Consider the following 15,520-nt stretch of genomic DNA (forward strand, 5'->3'; position numbering starts at 1 on the left):
ACTAACATACACACACTAACACACACGCACTAACACACGCACTAACACACACACACTAACACACACGCACTAACACACGCACTAACACACACACACTAACACACACGCACTAACACACGCACTAACATACACACACTAACACACACACTAACACACGCACTAACACACACACTAACACACACACACTAACACACGCACTAACACACGCACTAACACACACACTAACACACGCACTAACACACACACTAACACACACACACTAACACACACACACACTAACATACACACACTAACACACACACACACACTAACATACTAACACACACGCACTAACACACACACACTAACACACACACACTAACATACTAACACACACGTACTAACACACACGCACTAACATACACACACTAACACACACACACACTAACATACTAACACACACGTACTAACACACACACACTAACACACACACACTAACATACTAACACACACGCACTAACACACACACACACACACACTAACATACTAACACACACGCACTAACACACACACACACTAACATACTAACACACACGTACTAACACACACACACACTAACATACACACACTAACACACACACACTAACATACACACACACTAACATACACACACTAACACACACACACTAACACACTAACACACACGCACACACTAACGCACACGCACACACACTAACACACACACACTAACACATACACACACACACTAACATACAAACACACACTAACACACACACACACACACTAACACACAAACATACACACACACTAACACATACACACACACACTAACATACAAACACACACTAACACACTAACACACAAACATACACACACACACTAACAAACACACACACAGAAGTTTTACAAAAACAACTTTTATTTTTAACAACATGAATACATCACTGAGTGTGTGTGACTGTGTGTTTCTATGTGTGTGTGTGTGTGTGTGTGTATGTTAGTGTGTGTGTGTGTGTGTGTGTTTATGTGGGTTTAGTTAACAGCTGGGTGTGTGTGTGTGTGTGTGCGTGTGTGTGTGTGTTTATGTGGGTTTAGTTAACAGCTGGGTGTGTGTGTGTGTGTGTGTGTGTGTGTGTGTGTGTGTGTGTGTGTGTGTTTATGTGGGTTTAGTTAACAGCTGACTGGAGAAGTCATAAAGATCTTTGTTGACTTTCTTCAGAGTTTGAACTTCTTCTTCCAGCTCTGCGACTCGGACCTTCGTGTTCTCACCGTCTCCAAACACAGACTGAGGACACAAAACAAACAATAATCAATAACTGAAACACAATCAATCAGATTCTAATGTCTGTCCTGTGACTTCAGGATGAGTTTGATTATTAACGATCAATAAATGTTTGGTTGAAGTGAATCTGAGCTGATTTATTTCTGTGGAGACTCTTCAGTCTGAACCTGCAGAACCTTCTGACAGCCGATGAGTCAGTGAAGAACCTTTTAGAACCAGCAGACGTCAGAACACATCGTACGGGTTCAATGATCCAACAAATATTTACATCATGACATTTACATCATGACACATGTGACACGCGTGTTGTTTACAGCTCCGTGCTTCTGTTATTTATGTATCTGTCTCATAAAGACATGAAATAATTCAAACGATGAGACTCGAGTCCTGACGTCGTTCTCACTTCAGGCTCTATCTGACATTTTTTATTTTATGTCTGACATTTAGTTTCAGTGTTTACAGTCTGTGACCTTTGACCTCTGACCTCTGACTAACATCCACAAAAAACTGTTTTGTAACCACAAACTGAGAAAACTGTCAGAAGTTTCACTAGAACTGTACCTCTATAATAGCATCTCCATGTGATGCTACTTTCTACATCTCAGAGGGAAATATTGTACTTTCTACTCCACTACATTTATTTGACAGCTTTAGTTACTTTTCAGATGAAGATTTGACACAATGGATAATATAACAAGCTTTTAAAATACAACACATTGTTAAAGATGAAACCAGTGGTTTCCAACCTTTTTGGCTTTTGACGTCTTACAAAAAGCAGTGTGTAGTCGGGGTCACATTTCACATGTCTATGAGTTGTTAACAGCTCCACCAAATAGTGATTTTTCCCTCTAAACTTCTCACATGCTTTCATTTCAATAAATGTTCAAATGATCCAATATTTCAGCAAAAATCAAAGATTAGAGAAAAAGTCCAAAAACTGAAAACAGATTTGTGTATCAGAACTTTGTTTTTTCTTCTTTCCTCTCCCATTAATCATCTCACCACCCCTCAGATTTATCTGCTGACCCTTTGGAGGGGCCCGACCCCTAGGTTGGGAACCACTGGACTAAACTAGCTAACTGTATATAAAGTAGTGTAAACTAGCTCCACCTCCAGCAGCTACAACAGTAACATGCTGCTCTAACACTGATGCTTCACTATTAATAATCTAATGATGTCATATATAATAATATATCAGTCAGAGGGACCAAACCACTACTTTTACTGCAATACTTTAACTACATCAAGCTCATAATACTTATGTACTTTTACTGCAATACTTTAACTACATCAAGCTCATAATACTTATGTACTTTTACTGCAATACTTTAACTACATCAAGCTCATAATACTTATGTACTTTTACTTGTAATGGAGTATTTTTACATGGCTGTATTGGTACTTTTACTGCAGTAAAGGATGTGAGTACTTCTTCCACCTCTGGACATCGCTGCGCTGTCAGTCACATGACTAAATTAAAGCACGTTGCATTGTGGGATTGTTCGCCTCCTCTCACCTTGTCAGTCACAGCGTTCATCAAAGAGTTCAGCCTATCAGCTTTCTGCAGGTACGTCTCCTCTTCCTCCTAAAAAAACACCAAAATAAAACCTCAAAAACATTTACAGGAAATGAAATCTACAGTCTGAGACTTCAAAATAAAAGAATTAAAAGTTATTCTAATTAAAAAGAAAAAATAAAATACTTCCAGTTTAAAAATATAAAAACGTCTTTCAGGCTCGCTGAGTTGACTCCGCCCACACCTCTTAAACAGGAACAAAGAATGGGGGCGGAGCTTTTACTTTTTATCCAGGTGAATGAGGAACAGGTAGGGGGCGGGGCTTCGGGGGTGCAGAGCGTAGCGTGTGTCTGAGGGGCGTGGCCTCGCCAGCTGACTCACCTGTGTGTAAAGTCCGAGGCGGACACACACCTCTCCTGATTCGCCGCCGTCGCCCTGAGAGGCGTGCAGGTGTCGGCTGAAGCGCGGCAGAGGGATGGCGGGCCGACTGTCCGGCAGGAACATGTTGGCCGGAGCCGCCATGATGACGGCGTTCGTCACCGGACCTGGAAACACAATCAGGAAGTGATGTCAGAGGGTTACAGGTATCAGGACTGTGGTTTTACGGTTACCATGGAGACAGAAAGTCTCAGGTGTCTGATAACAGTCGTCCGTCATGAATGAGGGCGTTTAGTGGTTCTGATGAGAACGGTTCTGCTGGTTCAGTCTGAGATGTAAGAATGTCATTTAATGTGAACGCGTGACGCAGGATCATGTGACCGACTGACTGTAACTCTTCTTCACTGCCTGCAGCTGCACATGAACAGACCAATGAGCTGTCAGCTGACCTGTGACATCAGCGCTGGATGAGGATGAGGACGAGCTGAGCTTCGGCCTGAAGGCAGCGAGCAGATCAAAGAGAATTAGAATTTCTTCAATTTATAACCTGAAACGGCTGCAGAGAGACGAGTCTCCACACGAACCACTGACACACAAACACACACATTTATACTGTATATATATATATATATATGATTACATTATATATACTATTATATTAACATATACACATATATATACAGTATATACAGTATATATATATATATATATATATATATATATATATATATATATATATATATATATGATTACATTATATATACTATTATATTAACATGGTTTCACAACATGTTCAGCAGACGTGTTTGAGTTGTTGTGAAAGTTCTTCAGTCTTAAAACACGAGTGTGAACATTTCTCGCTGTAATCAGAAGAAATGTATCATTTCATACGAAGCTGAAACACTTGATGCTGTAAAAGAACCGTAACGTTAGCATGACGCTAACAGATACTTATTAAATAAACACATTCTCCTGTTTTTTTATTCAAATGATTTTTATCTGTCGTTCAAACAGAAGCGACATTTTGTTCCAAAACGAGAACAGCGTTGTGTTGACGTTCTCTGAGGTTCTCCACAGAACCGTTCTGTTCATCAGGGTGTGATGGTTCCAGCTGAGGATGAGGAGGAAGCTGAAGGATCATCCTCTCTGCCTGTAACCATGGTAACCAAGACGTCCGACTTGGCAGCCGCTGCTGAACGTTCATTAACGTTTCTTCTTCTCTTCACAGTGATAAGAGGATCATCAGCCGACGGCACCTCTCAGCTCAACTCTTCCTCTTCCTCTTCTTCTTCTCTTTCTTCTTCTTCTTCTTCTTCTGCTGCTCGCTGCGCCGTCACCGACCAAACCTCCTAATTGAATGTTCTGGGGCTCAGCTTCTAAAAAACCTCTTAAGTTGTCAGTAGGGAAATAATTTACATGTTTTACTGAAAACTGAAGAGAGCAGAGAAGAAGAAGAAACCTGCCATGACTGACAGAGTCTTCATCACTTCATCAGTGTTTACTGCAGACCTGCACGTGACTGACAGAGTCTTCATCACTTCATCAGTGTTTACTGCAGACCTGCAGGAACCTCGGAGAACTTCAGTGACCAGACGTGTCTGATGTGAATCACTGCTGCTCACACTATGAATTACATATATTACATGTTGTTTACATTATTTGTAATGAAGGCGTTTCATTTCCCAGAGCAGACACACACACACACACACACACACACACACACACACACACCGTTCTCTCCTTCAGTACCTTGTGGGGACTTTTCTTCCTCACTTCAGTGTCCCTCCTGAGAAACTAACCAGGTTACCTGTCGTGTGTACGTGTAACCATGGCAACTGGCAGAAGGTTAAACTAAAGTCACTGTTGTGACTCTGCGCTGCTACAGTTAAAATAATGAAAACACCTCCGTCAGCAGTTCAGTGGTTGAAAAGACAGCGACAGGTCGTTGTCATGGAGTTTTCCATCTTTAGAGGTGTCAGGGTCACATCGGGTCAAGCTTGGCTTTGAGGTCACACTGTGATTCTTCATCAGATATGAAGATATCTTCTCCTTGAGACTTCAGCTGTCGGTGTTTTGGGGAAGGCAGAAACCTCTCTGATAGAGGGGATATCAGCATCTCCATGGTTACCAAGGTCAGAGGAGGCTTCCCTAAACAACACAGATGGGTGGATGACACAGTCAGACGCTCAAACTAAAACTGCTGAAATTACACACAACATGACTTAAAGTGTCCCGGGTAAAGTGCAGTCCCTTGTTTAGAAACCAATCAGACTCATTTTTCATATTGTAGGCTGATGAAGACGAGGACTCGGACCTTCAGAGGACAGAACGGACAGAGACGGCGTCGGAGCAGAACACTCTGGTGTTTTACTGTCTTTGCTTCTCCACTTGGCCGAACGCTTCAATAAACATTTTCAGCATTAAGACATCAAAGTCTCGTGTGCGTCTTTCTCCACTGCTGACCAGCAGCCCTGAAGTTAGCAACAACCTGTTAGCTAACGTTAGCGCTGTTGAATCACAAGCATTCATGGTTAGAACGCCTGTTTTGTCAGTCAAACGTATATCAGACCTGTGACTGCTGTAGCTCATTGACTTTACAGTCAATATCATCTCACAAGCAAGCAGACGTATCTGAGAGCATGACGGCTGAAATAGAAATAAATGGGTGTTACTGATTTGGGACTGCTGTCGACCAGCCGCTTGTTTTGGTGTTTAATATTTTCATTAAGGGCCTTTATTGTCTCATTTCACAGTGAGACGTTGGGGGACTTCCTGAGCAGCTACCTGCGGTCCTTCAGACCGTCAGGACTGGAATCAGTGATTGAATATGACACCTCGTTAACAGCTCTGTGTATTCAGTGAAATAAATACTGTAGTTTTTCACTTCACTTTCTGAATCGAATCTTAACGTCGTTAATTGACTGTAAAGTCAATGAAAGCGACGGCGAACCGCGTTTTGTCTACAGATTATTCAGTTCTTCCAAGTGGAAAAACCTCATTACTGTAATAACTCAAGTGTAGGAGCAGGAGGAAATAAGGTGACTGCAGTGATTTGAAGCTTCCTGCAGCAGCTTGAAGGTCCACAGTGAAGCCTGACTGACATTAAAAGCTACTGTACGAATGAACCCGTTACAATGACGCCAGCACAACGTCCTGATTGGCTCGGCTGTGCCTGCTACACAAAATACATACAGATTGGCAGGTCTGTCATTGAGTGATGTTTGATTGATCAACTGGTGATCCAGAACACACTGACTGCCGCTCACATTGTTTAACAGGAAGTTGAATATATATTGCAGCTGACAGGAAAACGATGTGAGCAGCTGTGAGCAGTTTTTAAATTCCTCACAAACACGAGAAACACGACGTGTTGAGACGATCAATAAAAGCAGAGACACAACAGACACCTGAAGCTTTGATCTGCTCAGCCTGCACTTCACCCTCTCCAGAAAACAGCTCCTGATTTCCAGAATGAAGCCAGAGACAGACAGGCCGGCGTCTCTGCTCCGCCTTCCATCAGTAAATCAGCCGACGAGCTGACGAGGTGACGCTCCGCCAGACTCATTTCACACCAACGAAAGCTCCAAATCACACAGTGGAAACAACATGTAGGAGTTGATTTACTGCAGCTCAGAGAGCAACAACCTTAAATCCTCCGATAAAACACTGAAAATCCCTCCGCGAGACAAAGTGGCTTTACGCTTTCCTCTTTTCTAGTTGAGGAGGTTTTCCTGCCTGTGGCGCAGAGCCTCGGCCCTGTTGTCACTCCAACTTCCTGTCTGGGGATTCCTCAAATTAATTTCCGTCAGATTACCTCGAGGATCAATTTAAAGGCTGCGTTGAAGACAAACCACTCGGGAAACAGGGAGATGTTTGCAGTAATGACTGAGGGACCTGCGTTACACTTATTGATGAATCCTCTGGCAGATAATGACAACAGGAGGCTCATTTACATGCTGCAGGAAACACTTCAGATTATTATTAACCAGGCCCAACATGAAGAAGACTCACTCTGCTCAGGTGTGTCTTCCTCACCTGTTTACTTTAAATGATTTATGTTCAAAGCCTTCCTTCTTCTTCTCTCCACCGCTGAAACTGTTTTACTCTATTTTAACCCTTCACATCCTGCCGGAGACGATCTGATGCTGCTGCAGCTGCAAGTTTCACTACATGTAGAAAACATTTCCAGGAAAACGGTGCCACTAAACCGCTGCAGAAGAAGAAGACACAATGAGACAGTTGAAGCTCAAACGATGGAAAACCCATGTAGAAAATATGATGGAAATATGACGTTTCTGTTAGTTTCATGTATTGATGTGAGGAAGGTCCGCCAGCCGCTAGGTGGCTGTTTCAGCCATTCGGCCCGCCTCTTTGCCCATTTTTGATTGGCTGGGAGTTAGGCAGCGTCACGCACTGCCAAGATGGCGACGGCCGGAGCGGCTCGCTTTGAGCTTCAAAACCGCTCTTCAGAAACCAACGAGTGACGTCACGGTAACTACGTCCATATTTTTATACAGTCTATGGCAGTGACGTTTAAGTCACATGATTCATGTACGTCATCTTTTATTCACTAATGTGAACGTCAGTTTTTTTTCCATTTTTGATCCGGTTCAGTCGGCAAAATACTGAAGCTGAATGTTTTCTCTCCTTGTTTGTTCCTGTTTTCAGGTAGAAGACAACTGCTGTTGTCTGCAGGTCAGTGTGGCGGAGACAGATGTCTGCTAGTAAGTGTGCAACATGTTAATAACTGTGCAAAGACAACATTCACGTCAATAAGAGACGGTTCCAAGGGGAACTGGGAAGGGGGACAATCAATAATGTCACATTTTGATTCTCTGTGTGCAATAATCGAAGGCCGCTAGACCTTTTGTATTGTGAGAAATGTTTTACTTCTAGCTGAGGTGCAACTGATACATGTTATGTATATGTATGAGGAGGAATCTAGAAAATAAGCTCCACATTAGGAGGGATTATGAGATATATTATATGATGTTTTATGATCTTGCATTAGGTTCTTTATCCCGGGATCAAGTCCTCGGTTTGCTTTGTGTTGTTCTTTATGCAGCTTCATGTCTACTTCTTTGAGTCTTTCTCTTATTAGTTTTGAGTTTAATGCTAAGTTGTGGGTGACCTGAAGAAACATCAGTCTGTAACTGACCAACAGCCTGACAGTCCACTGTTTATCATCAATAATCAGTCTATAAAGAGTTAATAAATGCTTTATAACACAATATAATATAATTCTTAAATATATTTTTATTTAACCTTTATTTTAGCGGGAAAACCTCACTGAGATTAAAATCTCTTAACAGACGTCTTGTCAGTCAATATAAAAGGTGTCAACAGGCAAACATAAGTGTTTATTCATGTATCAGGATGTTTTCACACCTAGAGTTAATTTGCTCTGGTCCCAATCTGTTGATGAGCTGGTTCAGTTTCTTTTCACACAAGAGAAAAGTCCAAGCGAGCCAAAAAGCATCACAAGTCAAGTGAGAACGTTCACTCATTGGTCAGATGTGTCGGGGGCGGGAACAAGAACATAAACACAGGAAGAAGGTCCTGATGGAGGTCCACTGGCCAAATACAACATACTACACTGAACTGGTCCAGGTTGGTTGTTAGCAACCGTTAAATTCACTCATCCACATCCCAGCATGCAAAGCTCAGCGGGCTACTAGAGTTCGTCTAGTAGTTGGATCGGATCGAGGTCAATCACGTTCCCGCCTAAAACGAACTGCTCCGGAGTTCATTAGAGACCAGACCGAGACCAGACCGAGACCAGGTCCTGTGAAGGGTCTCGGTCTGGTTGTTTATTACGGTGTTCACAGTTAATTTATAATTAATACTGAACATTAATAAACACTTAAAATGTCCAAACATCTGCTTATAGACACATTGTAATGTGTTATAAACCGTTTATCATCTGTAAACTGATTATAGATGATAAATCGGGGACTTTAAGTGTCGCTGGTCTAAACAAACAATCAGCTGATTGTGTCACTTACAGAACAACGTGCCAGTTTCAGCTCAATAACTGCATCTGATCAATAACTGCAGCTGATCAATAAGTGTTTGGATCAGGCAGCTGCAGCTGTTATTACAAAGTGTCACATACACTTTCAATCAATATTTCACATTTTCTGCAGCTCGGATCATTTTCAGTTCATCAACATTCATTAGATTCACACTGAACGGTTTCTGATCACACAGCTCCTCTTCATCACAGCTCCTCTTCATCACAGCTCCTCTTCGTCACAGCTCCTCTTCGTCACAGCTTCACTTATCTCAAGATGTTTGCACATGATTCAATAAAATGTTCTTGAACCTTAAACTCCCTACATGACCTCCCTGCTACTCTTTTCTATCGTCAGTGTATATAAATGTCTTATTACTGTTATAAAGACAGTATTAACTGCTGATGTCGGGAGTCGAACCGTCGCCCTGCCGGTGCTGCTGCCTTGCTCAGAGGAAGAGATCACTGATCAACCTGCAGTCTTTGGATCTGTGTCTTTATTTTCCACTGAGCTGCTGTTTCTGTAACCGAGCAGCTGAATAAATCATTGAGAAGCAGAGACGCAGGGGAGACGGCGAGGAAAAGAAAACACACACACACAAAAAAAATGACCGCCAGGTGACCTCACAGGTAGAGAGAGAGAGAGAGAGAGAGAGAGAGAGAGAGAGAGAGAGAGAGAGAGAGAGAGAGAGAGAGAGAGAGAGGAGGGGAAACTTTCACATTTAGAAATAAAATCTCTGCAGTTGATGTTTCTGAGCAAAACTGCTGAAGCTACGAAAGACAAATATGAGAACATCAGGAAAGCAGCAATCGCTTCAAATCATCAGAGATCAGAAGCACAAAATGAAAGTCGTCTCCTTCAGACCGAAGCTGCTGTTCAGAGCAGCGACTCAATAAATCAGCGCAGGCGGGACTCACTTACATAGGGAAACAAGTAAATGTTAGAAAACAGCAGAGATGTTTGATTCTGACACAAGTTCATGTGTTTGAACTGTTGTTTGTCTCAAGTTAATAACTGAAGGTGTTTCGTCTGTTAACGAGTCTTACACCCTCTTCACTTCAGGTCTAAAACTGAATTCACACCAAATCAGGCTTTGTGGCGAAAAGGTCAGTCCTTCCATTCATTTGAATGGTGGTACACATGTGTAGCGACGCCGCAGCAGCGACCCCCGCAGCAGCGCGCAGCAGCGGAGGAACAGTTTTGGTCAGAAAACAGCAACTTTGTAATAACTTGAACAGTTTGGATTTTATAAGCCCTGAAAGTTGCAGTGCCACATCACACTTACAATGTAAACCAATGGGGAGGCAATCTATGGGCATGAACTTTGTGTCGAACAGAGGCTTCTGACGTCTAAACTATAAGTCTGACCACTTTCAAACCTGTATCAATGGATTCACCACAAAATTTTCTACAAAACTATGATTTTTAATGTAAGATTTGGCCAAAGTCATGGGATTTATGAGGATATTTTGTAAGAAGCGTACTCTAAAATCCTCCTCTCCAACTGCTCCTGGTGATGTCACTCCCTCAGTGCTGTGAAACATTCCGCAATACACACTCATTATAAAATCACAGGAGGAGCAAGAAAAGACTTTAAAACTCACACTCTAATATCACATAATAACATGTCTTTTATGAGGTTTCATCACATCAAGCGCAGAGTAAAGAACCAGCAGTGAGCTACCACACCTGCTTCTGGTTGAACCATCAGGTGACTCTTCAACATGTGGACAGGAGTCGAACCACCAACCCTGTGATTAGTGGACGACCTGCTGCACCAAAAACACAAAACACTTTGAACCAATCAGAGGAAGGCTTCTGCTGATCAGGACCAAAATGTCGGACACACGGATCAATAAGCCCCGCCTCTAGTGTGAGGTCATCTGAAGTGAAGAGGAGGGAGGCGGAGCTTAACGTTGATGACACTACAGAGCGAACGGCTACATCCAGTTAATTACAGATTCAGCAGTGAGAGGCTTTGAGGTCAAACTGTCTCAGAGCCAAAAAGTCCGTCAGCAGCCGTCCGTCCCGCTGAAGTGTCCTCAAGCAGGACGGAGCTGCGACTCTGAGATATAAATATAAAGAGACATCAAAGAAACAAACACGCCCCTCCATTAAAATCACAGCGGGTCAATGAAACACCGCTCAGGTCACCATGACGACAGCTGATGAATAATTCAGAGAGAGTCGGAGACGAGCTGCTGAATGAGGACGGGTCAGTCCTCGCTTTGTGATGTCACTGACCCCCAGATACTTCCTGTCCATTAGACCTAGACACTGTTATACTGGTTTACTTCTGAACTGGTTCATTACAACACTTATACTGGTTCAATAAGACATTAAACTGGTCCAACGTGACATTAAACTGGTCCAACAAGACATTAAAATGGTCCAACAAGACATTAAACTGGTCCAACAAGACATTAAAATGGTCCAACAAGACATTAAACTGGTCCAACAAGACATTTAAACTGGTTCAGTTAAACTGGTTCAACACTGTTCAGCTTGGAAAGACTTTGTGCTTCTTGACAGTGAAGTTTGATTTCATTCAGTTCAGATTAGAGCTGAACTGAGTTAATAAACTGATTCTGAACTGACTAGAATTATTAAATCGGCATTTATGTGATAAATGAGAAAAACTCATTTTTAAAGGAAAAACAATTCTCTGGTTTCAGCTTTTATGATGTGAATGTTATATTCTACAGTAAATTAAAAAAAATTAAATCAGGTTTTATTGTCACATACAATCATACACACAGTACAATGTATTGAAATTTGATCTCTGCATTGAGACCATCCCTAAGGAGCAGTGGGCAGCCATTGTGTGGCGGCTGGGGACCAACTAAGCCAGTGCCTTATTCAGCTGCACTGACAGAAGAATTAACCTAATATACATGTTTCTGATGGTGGAGGAAAATGGAGGAAACCCACTCAAGCACACAAACTGCACTCAGAAAGGTCCTGACCCAGCCGGGTTGCTGTGAGGCGACATTGCTAAACACTGAGTCACTGCGCTGCCACAGCAGCACTTTCTGACCCAAACAGCTGATCCGCAGTGTGAGACAGTATGCGGCATGTGTAGGAATACGGAAGTTCTACCGTTGAGAAAATGTAGTGCCAAAGGAAATAGCTGTCTAACGGCAAGGTAAAGTGACGAAAATATTTTAAATATAGCGTACAATTTAACTGATAGTGATTTTTTTAGGTGGCTAAAATACATTTAGCTGCCGTCCCGTCCACTGACTGTAGATACCTACATCATACACCACTTCAAGAAATCCAAACTATCCCTTTAAATGGGTTCAAGGACATAAAAACATGGTGGGACCCCGTTTTAAACTAGACCACAGTTATGCTACAAGACTCATTTATCACATGAAGTGTGGTGAATAAGTGCGTACGTTGGTTATTACTGTTTTGTATTTGTGTTCTTTTACACATATACACTTTGATACTTATTTTGGCTGCTTTATAGTGTTTTCACACAGTCTGAAATAAATTTATACTCAATGTGAATAATTATAAATATTTTATTGGTGACTCAGACTTTAACAGATGGACACAGAAATCAAACCGAGTCTGAAGAAAACAGAAACGCCTGTTGTGATGTTTTCAGAGAATTTGAAAGAATTTTAAAGATATATGGCTAACATTTGTCTTACATAATTCTTTATAGGCTGTTCAGGTTGGTTTTTAACACATCATTAAAAGCTTTTCACACTTTAACATGTACTCACTCTTGTAAATCATAAATCAAATCCTTCAGCGGTGAAAGTCTTCCCCTCTGGATAAAACCACGGTCAGTGATGGAGGACGGATGTTTGCACTGAGAAGTAAAGGTATATTTCTTGCTTGTTGTGGTAATAGAAACTGGCTAATTATCTCCCTCTCAATTACAAATATTGATTGGCTGCTTGGCTCAGGCTATTGGAATTACACTAATGGTTCAAATCTGGTCCAACATGGAGACATAAATCAGACTGAGTGTGTGTTGGAGGCTGAAGTCCTGCCAACACACTGCAGATACTCAGACAGAAAACACCCTCATCTGCAGTGACACACTGACTGTGTTTACACTGATCTGACTCACAGGGACTCACCTGAACAGTACACCTGGACGCACTGATCACCTGGAGAGAGCTATATGGACTCACCTTGAGCACTAAATGCCAAATGTTGAATCTGCGTTAGAGGAAAACATTTTTTAATGAAACCTGTTTTTACAGAAGAGTAGGGCTACACCTATCAGATCTACCAAATCAGTCTCAGTGCTGATACTGACATTATTAAGTGGATTTGCCAAAGTACAGAGTTTACATAGTTACATAGTCTTATATAAGGGAAATTCAGTACCAACAGAAACCTTAATTTCAGGTATCAGACTCGTTCTAGAGGTAGAGGGACTAGTTGCAGAGGTAGAGGGACTAGTTCTAGAGGTAGACGGACTGGTTCTAGAGGTAGAGGGACTAGTTGCAGAGGTAGAAGTTCTGGTTCTAAAGGTAGAGGGGCTAGTTCTAGAGGTAGAAGGACTGGTTCTAGAGGTAGAGGGGCTAGTCGCAGAGGTAGAGGGACTAGTTCTAGAGGTAGAGGAGCTAGTTCTAGAGGTAGAGGGGCTGGTTGCAGAGGTAGAGGGGCTAGTTCTAGAGGTAGAGGGACTAGTTCTAGAGGTAGAAGGACTGGTTCTAGAGGTAGAGGGACTAGTTCTAGGGGTGGAGGGGCTGGTTGCAGAGATAGAGGGGCTAGTTCTAGAGGTAGAGGAACTAGCTGCTGAGGTAGAGGGACTAGTTCTAGAGGTAGAGGGCCTGGTTGCAGAGGTAGAGGGGCTAGTTCTAGAGGTAGAAGGACTGGTTCTAGAGGTAGAGGGACTAGCTGCAGAGGTAGAGGAACTAGTTCTAGAGGTAAAGGGGGTGGTTGCAGAGGTAGAGGGGCTAGTTCTAGAGGTAGAAGGACTGGTTCTAGAGGTAGAGGGGCTTGTTGCAGAGGTAGAGGGGCTAGTTCTAGAGGTAGAGGGACTGGTTCTCGAGGTAGAGGGGGTAGTTGCAGAGGTAGAGGGTCTTGTATTATGTTTAGGTGTCCTTGTGCCCTCGGTTCTGTCCTCTTTGATGCAGCGTGTTGTGTTCAGGTGTCTTAGTGTCCTTGGTTCTGTCCTGTTTAATGCAGCGTGTTGTGTTCAGGTGTCTTAGTGTCCTTGGTTCTGTCCTGTTTAATGCAGCGTGTTGTGTTCAGGTGTCTTTGTGTCCACAGTGCTGTCTTGTTTAATACAGTGTGTTGTGTTCAGGTGCTGTTGGCCTCCATCTTCCACTCAGTGAGGTTAATGAGTCCTGAGATGAAGGTTGATCAGATGATGTCAGACCTGGTTGTAGAGTGAAAAGGTCTCGCTCTGACGCCTCCAGGAGAGCCGTTCTGCTGTCAGACGGATGTTTCTTAATAACGGTCGGGAAGATTTGACACGTTGAGATTTGACAGCCTTGAGGAGACCGAAGCATTCAGCTCTGCAGCGCTGCAGAAAGACTATGGAACAGATTCATATCTTTCATTTCCTCTTCATTGTCATGAACTCTGACTGAACCTCACAGTTTAAAATCAGTACACAGCTGAAGTTACACATACAGAGACGACAAAACAACTCTGGCTGAAATCACTGATTATATTTAGTTAATGTACAAACTATATTATTGATTAAATAATTACTAATATGAAAAGAGTCCAAGCTGTTCAGTCCAATCAACAGTCCAATAGCACAAAGATTTAGTTTATAATGAAACAGTAAAGAAGAAACTCTTCACAGTGGAGAAACTGCAGCAGAGGCAGTGTTTCCCACACAGGGAGGGTATCTGTCCTCACATAATAAAGCAAAATCAGATGCAAAGCAGAGATGTAAAGATTAATGGATACATATCAGAAAACTAAAAGTAAGATACAACTGCTGTGCATCGATTCGACCCAAATTCTGAGTGAAACTCATCAAAAATTCATATGGCTGTCAAACAGGGATCTTCTAAGTGTGTTCAATCTTCTCATCTTACTGTCAGCAAAATACAGAACTATTCTTTTAATTTATAACCAAGCAAAATATCAAATCCTACTGAGTCTGAGCTGAAACAATTATTCCATTGCAGCTGAATCTTGTGTTACAGATTTATCCTCATCATTTATGGATCGGGGGCAATTTATCTAGAGGTTTATTGAGGAGAGGAAGAGATAAACACCCATAATATCAACCATTCTAACAGATTTTTCCTCTTTTTTTCATTAGTCAGAAAATTAACTAAATGACCCTTGTGGTGAGATTGTTATTACTGTTTTAAATGTAACAAAAAAAATCAAACC

General features: G+C 42.1%; 1 protein-coding gene across 2 annotated transcripts in view; it reads right to left on the reverse strand.

Moving 5' to 3' along the window:
- Positions 1-901: 901 nt before the first annotated feature.
- wdr18 (WD repeat domain 18) overlaps positions 902-15,520 on the reverse strand; it is a 33,831-nt gene continuing 19,212 nt past the window's right edge. The window contains exons 8-10 of one of the 2 annotated variants that reach the window (XM_067596014.1): positions 3,180-3,343; positions 2,799-2,867; positions 902-1,285 (exon numbers count right to left, since the gene is read on the reverse strand). In XM_067596014.1, the coding sequence (XP_067452115.1) occupies positions 1,157-1,285; positions 2,799-2,867; positions 3,180-3,343 (362 nt within the window). In that variant the 3' untranslated portion in view covers positions 902-1,156. Of the gene's footprint in view, positions 1,286-2,798; positions 2,868-3,179; positions 3,344-5,106; positions 5,325-15,520 lie in introns of those variants that run through there. The other variant, XM_067596015.1, reaches the window with a different exon arrangement.

Source organism: Thunnus thynnus, chromosome 8 (genome assembly GCF_963924715.1).
Source record: "Thunnus thynnus chromosome 8, fThuThy2.1, whole genome shotgun sequence".
NCBI lineage: Eukaryota > Metazoa > Chordata > Actinopteri > Scombriformes > Scombridae > Thunnus > Thunnus thynnus.